This window comes from Chelonia mydas, chromosome 3, assembly GCF_015237465.2.
Source record: "Chelonia mydas isolate rCheMyd1 chromosome 3, rCheMyd1.pri.v2, whole genome shotgun sequence".
In the NCBI taxonomy this organism is placed as follows: domain Eukaryota; kingdom Metazoa; phylum Chordata; order Testudines; family Cheloniidae; genus Chelonia; species Chelonia mydas.
Window position 1 is genome coordinate 198744911 of NC_057851.1, and position 7927 is coordinate 198752837.

The 7927-nt window shown below is 41.5% G+C and overlaps 1 protein-coding gene across 6 annotated transcripts in view; it reads right to left on the reverse strand.

The window, feature by feature from the left end:
* Positions 1-7107, reverse strand: part of RALGAPA2 (Ral GTPase activating protein catalytic subunit alpha 2) — a 302141-nt gene extending 295034 nt beyond the window's left edge. For all 6 annotated transcript variants that reach the window (XM_043544131.1, XM_043544129.1, XM_037896234.2 and 3 more), the window contains exon 1: positions 6975-7107. In XM_043544131.1, the coding sequence (XP_043400066.1) occupies positions 6975-7080 (106 nt within the window). In that variant the 5' untranslated portion in view covers positions 7081-7107. The remainder of the gene's footprint in view (positions 1-6974) is intronic.
* Between the last annotated feature and the right edge of the window lie 820 nt (positions 7108-7927).

The window sequence follows — 7927 nt, forward strand, 5'->3', positions numbered from 1 at the left end:
GCCATTAGCAATTATCTTTAAAAAGTCATGGAAGATGGGAGACATTCCAGAAGACTGGAAAAGGGCAAATATAGTGACCATCTATAAAAAGGGAAATAAGAACAACCTGGGGAATTACAGACCAGTCAGCTTAACTTCTGTAAGCAGAAAGATAATGGAGCAAATAATTAAGCAATCAATTTGCAAACACCTAGAAGATAATGAGGTGATAAATAACAGTCAGCATGGATTTGTCAAGCACAAATCATGTCACACCAACCGGATAGCTTTCTTTGACAGGGTAACAAGCCTTGTGGATGGGGGGTGGGGGAGGAAGCAGTAGATGTGGTCTATCTTGACTTTAGTAAAGCTTTTGATACAGTCTTGCATGACCTCATAAACAAACTAGGGAAATACAACCTAGATGGAGCTACTATAAAACGGGTGCACAACTGGTTGGAAAATTGTTCCCAGAGAGTAGTTATCAGTGGTTCACAGTCATGCTGGAAGGACATAACGAGCGGGGTCCCGCAGGGATCAGTTCTGGGTCCGGTTCTGTTAAATATCTTCATCAGTGATTTAGAAAATGGCATAGAGAGTACACATATAAAGTTTGTGAACGATACCAAGCTGGGAGGGGTTGCAAGTGCTTTGGAGGATAGGATTAAAATTCAAAATGATCTGGACAAACTGGAGAAATGGTCTGAAGTAAATAGGATGAAATTCAATAAGGGCAAATGCAAAGTACTCCACTCAGGAAGAAACAATCATTTGCACACATGCAAAATGGGAAATGACTGCCTAGGAAGGAGTACTGCGGAAAGGGATCTGGGGGTCATAATGGATGATAAGCTAAATATGAGTCAACAGTGTAACACTGTTGCAAAAAAAAAAAAAAAAAAAAAAAAAAAAAAAAGAAAACATCATTCTGGGATGTATTAGCAGGAGTATTGTAAGCAAGACACGAGAAGTAATTCTTCTGCTCTACTCCACCCTGATTAGGCCTCAACTGGAATATTGTGTCCAATTCTGGATGCCACATTTCAGGAAAGATGTGGACAAACTGGAGAAAGTCCAGAGAAGAGCAACAAAAATGATTAAAAGTCTAGAAAATATGACCTACGAGGGAAGATTGAAAAAAATGGGTTTGTTTAGTCTTGAGACGAGAAGACTGAGAAGGGGACATGATAAGTTTTCAAATACATAAAAGGTTGTTACAAGGAGGAGGGAGAAAAATTGTTCTTCTTAACCTCTGAGGATAGGACAAGAAGCAATGGGCTTAAATTGCAGCAAGGGTGGTTTAGGTTGGACTTTGGGAAAAAGTTCCTAACTGTCAGGGTGGTTAAGCACTGGAATAAATTGCCTAGTGAGGTTGTGGAATCTCCATCATTGGAGATTTTTAAGAGCAGGTTGGACAAACACCTTTCAGGGATGGTCTAGATAATACTTAGTCCTGCCTTGATTGCAGGAGACTGGACTAGAGGACCTCTTGAGGTCCCTTCCAGTTCTATGATTCTATGACATCATAAAACCAACTCAATGAATAGAAGTAGCTATGTTGGAGAGTATCTCCTGCCGACACAGTGCTGTGCATACGAGCACTTATGCTGGCAAAATTTATGTCTCTCGGGGCAGGAGGGGTTCACACCCCTAAGCAACAAAAATTTTGCTGACATAAGCACTAGTGGAAACATACCCATCGGCTCTGAATGAGTTTAGTTGCCCACAAGGGTTCAGCAGGAATTTTGTGGATCAGAGTGGAGCCTAAACCTGGGTCTTATGCACCTAAATCTGAGCCTGAGGCACCTAAGTCTGGAGTTTAGGTGTTTTAGTACCTTTGATGATCAGGGCTTAAGTGACTTGCCAAAGGTTACACAGAAGTTTAAGACAGTGCTGAGAACAGACTGCTGACCTCTGAGTTGACAGAACTACATCTTAGCAACAAACTGCCACTTTTTAATACAAATGGGCTTGAGTTTCTGTACTGCGGCCAAACATAAAATAGGGATAATAATTCTTACTCACCTTCGTAAAGTACTTACGATCTACAAATAAAAAAAAAAAAATACTAGCTAACTGGAAATCATTATCATTAGCCACATTTTTCAGATAGTTTAACCAAGGGACAGAAGTACATGGATTTGCCAAGGAGGCTTTAGCTGTGCAAAAAAAACCTATGTGCGTTCTAGTTTTGGGTCTGACAATTTGCTGACTTAACCAACATTGGAAATGAAGTTAGACTGTGCTGCACATGCATGTTTTGATAATTTAGCTACCTAAGGAGTATATCTTGTCAGGTGTGTATCAAATGAGACAGGCTTTGAAGGAACCATTCTCAGCTCTCTTAGTTTAATCTGGTTATCTACCCCATCCCACTTTGTTATATTTCCTATTGTGTAGATAAATGAAAACACTTAAAACAAAAGTAAATGTTTAAAACAAAACAGACATTGTGAAATTCCAAAACCTTTACAAAGACCAAAAAAAAAAAAAAAACCAAACCAGCAACTTTGTTTCAAACAACAATTAAGGCCGTTCTTAGTTGGTGGAGCAATTTGTCTAAATAACAAAGTAGTTTCTTATCACGTTATTTACAAAAATCAAACAGTGGAAATGAAAAATTAAGGACATTTACTCACAACAACCTTCACTTTGATCTAAAAATACTATTCTTTCACCAGTAAACTCACACAAAACCCTTTTGAAAAGAAAACCAACAGAATTTTATATTTGAGATTAATGACACATGTTGACCTGCTTCTAATGCAGGCTCACATATATACATCATTTTACTAATCACTAACAATTATCGTCTTAACATTAAAACAGTCAAATTTACTCCCGCAAAAAAATTCAAATGTCAATTGATAAATATTAGCTAACAATAATTTCCATTTAAGACTATCCTTTGAAAGAAAACTCTACTGAAATAAAGATAGCAAAAAATCTTCAAATAAACCAGCAAACCATAGGTTCGTGGTAGGGTTGTGCTGTGATGAAATTTCTTTATATGGATGAGAATGCGTTCATCTAGGCAGTATATGGGTTTTTTTTAATTCTTAACTATTAATTTCTTTACTTTATATGCTTGAATTTTGTGATTGACAGTGTAGTTTACTCTTAGGCCTGGTCTACACTGGGGGGGGGATCGATCTAAGATACGCTACTTCAGCTACGAGAATAGCGTAGCTGAAGTCAACATATCTTAGATCGACTTAGAATCACTTACTTCGCGTCCTCGCAGCATGGGATCAACGGCTGCCGCTTCCCCATCAACTCCGCTTCCGCCTCTTGCCGTGGTGGAGTTCCGGAGTCGACGGCAGAGCGATCGGGGATCAATTTATCGCGTCTACACTAGACGCGGTAAATCGATCTCAGATAGATCGATCGCTACCAGCCGATCTGGCCGGTAGTGTAGACATGGCCTCAGCAACACTCACTCTTTTTAAAATTACATAAACTTTTATTTTCTATTAAATTTCTAGACTAAGAGTAGTTTGTTAAGTTATTTAGGTGGATATAAAGAGTAACCAGTCCCCCTGTAATAACGTCACCAACTTACTGTATGAACCAAGATGCATGTTTTCATGTTCTTGGCTGAGTGAGAATGAAATGTAATCAAAGAATGACTAAGCAAAGAAACAAAACGTTTACACAAATTTGGTTACTTTGGTTTGTGTTTTATTTTTAATATTGCCAACTAACTATATACTGATAAACAGAACACGTTCAAAATGTACAGAAAGTCACAAGACTGTATTTGGGCAAAATTTTTTATTTCAGTGAACTAAAGTCATCAGGATATAATCAATGAACTGTAAACGTTTCTTCTACATTGCCTTTTATCAAGGACATCTTCATAGCATAGACTGATTCCATACAACTGATATGACACAACAAGAAATTAACCCTGCAAGGGCTGTTTTGGATTTTATTATTTTAAATGACTGGGAAGAAAAACATGGGGTTTGTTCTCCAGAGTGGATTGATTTAAATCATTTTAAATCATGATTTAAGTCAGCAAGCAGGAAACCTCCATTTAAATAATTGATTTTGATCTTGTTCTGTATTTGTATTTTTAGTTCTTTTCCTAAAGAATGATGATTTTCATTGATTGGTATAATCATTAAAACACGTTCATATGCAACTAAATATAACCTTTACTTTAAATTCGGTACTTTTTTGCTAACCAAAACGATACACTAAATCTATAAACATTTATTTAATCATCTACACAGCCGAATACACATTTTTTTAGATTCTTAGTTTTTACATTTTTATTATGTTAGAAAATGGTGAATGACATTTATCTACAAGATTATTAATTTTTTTACTCATGATTTGTGTCAAGCTAGATTTGGAAAGGAAATTGGAATACAATTAAAAATGCACAAAACAGCATTTTAAAATTAGTTCTTTATTAGTTAAATAAAAGTACCTTAAAGTACTGGGTACATATATAAAATAAGTTTATCAAAACATATTTTGCACTTAAAGCTAATTGATTTATTAAACAATTAAATATTATCTATAGTGAATTGAATTAATTGCTTCAAGATTTTAGAACTAGTAGATCTCGTCCTCTCAGACCTCTTCAATATTCATAGCTTGAAAGACGAAAACAAGTTTTTCTACTTTTTCGACTCCCAACTGGTGTCTCAACTTCAAATAAGCTAGCTACTGAACTAAACTAGTTCAATGAACTGAAATGAAGAAAATATTCTCTCTGTACCTGCAGAACAGACTACTGCTGTCAAAAGCTGGTCTTAGCACATCAGCAAGTTCTGGTTCCAGGTGCTTAGCCACCAGTTCAGTAGTTTGACTTTAAGAACTTTGGCAGCAAGCATGTATTGCTTGAATATTTTTGTTTTATTTAAATGTAAATGATTTTAATAGATTACAAAGTTAGGCCTTAATGTAGGTTATCAAATTCATATTTAATTTTAAATTTACTTTTTTAAATAAGTTATTTAATTTTAAGAAACCTTCAAGTTTTATTTAACCTGTCATTTTGTCAATCTCCACCTAAACCACGTTCACATAATACTCACAGGTTAATTTAGTGTAAGAATAAAGTATTCAAGCAAAATGTCACTAAAGTGATTTGAATAACTGATTTATATTTCACTTCAATTAGATATAATCTTGTTACATTTCCTGGAACATCCTGAAAGGTTTTACCCATCCTATTGTGTCCTTTTCCACTAATAGTTTAGGACTACAGTTAAGACATCCTGAATTCTGATTTTATAAAGCAGCCATTTCCTTTTATCCTAATAGAATTTAAAATATTTGCTTAAATGTATGTAAGAGACATTAATCATAACAGTATCAGCTGCAACGTTTACAATTAAAACAGAAAGTGGGATGGAGACTATCCCTTTGCTTAAGTTTTGCTCAGTATACACTAGTCAGTAGATTTTATTTGGAAAAGAAGTTTTTCTTGATTATTATATAGTACAGCTACAATCAGGAATGACATAAAAGCTCTCTCTTTGATTAACTGATATGTAACTAAGGTAGTTTTTTTAAACCAAAAAATGAAACTGAGAAAGAAACAAAAAGCAGTTTTTTCCCCATTCTCTGAAAATGCTCACACGGAGACAATTCCCCCCTTTTTTTCGGGGGGGGGGGGGGGGGGTTGGGGGAAAGAAAGAGAAAGAGATTTCAAGGCAATTTTAAAACTAACTCCTTCTTGTGCTGAAAGACTATGATGTGACCACTGAGGTCCCCCTTCCCAGTCTTTTTGTAGCATCCACATAGAATCATAGAATATCAGGGTTGGAAGGGACCTCAGGAGGTCATCTAGTCCAACACCCTGCTCAAAGCAAGACCAATCCCCAATTTTTGCCCCAGATCCCTAAATGGCCCCCTCAAAGATTGAACTCACAACCCTGGGTTTAGCAGGCCAATGCTCAAACCACTGAGCTATCCCTCCCCTCAAAGGGTGGTGACCTGCCTTAACTTACATACCTTAAGGACATAATTTTCAGGGTAGAGACATAACTTCTTAAATATTACCAATCCATACATTTCACAGTGACTATGATGACCAGTAAACTTCTGGCTCTTGGTAGAGACCTTGCATGCCACCCTTTGGTGAACTATTACATAGATACCTGACCATGGAGATCTCTGTAAACTCCTATGTATCTCTTATGCCCTCCGCCAGTTGGCACCAAAGGGTCCCTGGATCACAGTGAGAGGCTAGGAATTTTATTTAGTGTCTATCAGTCAGCTACAGTATGGTAGGCATTTCACAAATGAGACATAATCTCTTCTCGAGCTGGTTTACAATCTATTTCTGATATAGATCAAACAGTTCAGAAGCAGATGAGTCAGCGTAGCATGCTGAGCATTTTTTAAGGGTGTCATTCAAGAAGCTGATTTTAAAATGTGTAAGAGGAGAGGGTGTACAAGAAGAGGCGCTTCAAGTGACTGGAGAATGGGAAAGCATTGTAAGAAGAGCTAACAGGAGACAAGCTTCTCCTGCTGAGTATCTTTCATCTGCATGCTTAGACTTAAGCTGTTTGGGGTAAGGGAGGTCTTTTTGTTACATGTGTGTTCAGTGCCTAGCAAGATGGGTCCCTGATTTGTGGCCTTTACATGCCACCATAACAGAAATAAATAAATCAGAGATGCTTAGCAAGCGTGTCCTCGGAGCCTGGGAGCAGCAGTCCCTTGGCTTGTAAGAGCCATGCCCTGACCAGAGTAACTGGATTTCAGCCATGTATTCATTCGTTGAATAGAAGGAAGTGACAGACCCAGAGCTGCTGTGGGGACCTTTCAATCCCCTTTTACTGGTGCCTGCTCTCAGAATACAATATTCAGCACCCAGCAGGGCACAGTCCTGCAGTGGGGAGGAATAATCCAATGGGGAGGGGAAAGAGTATTTAGCAAGCCAACTGACGGCTCCTCACCCCCCTCCCCAGAGTCCTTTAGTTTAAAGCCCCCAAGGTCTGCACCCTGTCTGCTGCCACCCCACCCCGACTCACCCAGCAGCGCTTTGAGGTGCTTGAGGCGGGTCAGGACGTCCTTCTTTGGGTCCAGAGCTTTCTGTGTAGATTTCTTGACATCGGCATGGCTCCTTCTGGAGAACATCCCGCAGGGGGAGACCCAGGAAGGGAGACTCCCTGACGGTGAGGTGGGGGATCAGAGACTCCCTGATGCTTGGCGGGTAAAGGGGAGAGCACCCTCTGCCGTGGCAGGGCGGGGGGGGGCGCCCCTGTTAAGTGGGGGAGGGAAGCTGGAGATCTGCTGGTTGAAGGAAGCAGCACCCCTGCTGCGGGGGGTAAGATAGACCCTTGCTGGGTGGGGGAAGGGCTAGAAAGCTCTTCTGCGGGGATGGGGGGCAGCACCCCCCGCTACTGTATGTCTGAGGAGGAGGGGGGAGGGAAGAGTTCCCTGCTGGGGGGCCCGAGGGACCCCCCGTTCGGAGGGGCCGGAGAGCTCTTACTACGCTGCGGGAAGGCTCCCTGCTGCGCCTCGCACCGCTCTCACTCCCCGGGGTGGGCGTGTAAACACGGAACTGACCGGACGCCGCGACGGTTAACTGCCTCCAGTCCGGCGCCGCACTGCGCAGCCGCCCCCGGCCGGGCCGGCCTCCCCGCGGCGCCGTAGAGCGCGAGCCCCGCGCCCCCGCCGCCCCGCGCGCGGCGCCCCGCCCCCAGCCCCCCGAGCGAGCCGCGAGGACAGTAGCCACCTCCCGCTAGCGGGGGGACCCGCCGAGCGCCCCTCCGCGCGACACTACAGCCCCCAGCGTGCAGCGCGGCCGGACCCGCGGCGCCGCGTGGAGCGTTGCATGCTGGGAGCTGTAGGCACTGTAGAGCCACTTTACAGACACTTCCCCCGCCCCCCGCCTCTTGGCACTAGCTCTGCGCTGTGACCTGCAGGGCCCCCCACTCCCCTCCCCTCCCCATTGACACCGGCTCTGCGCTGTGACCTGCCC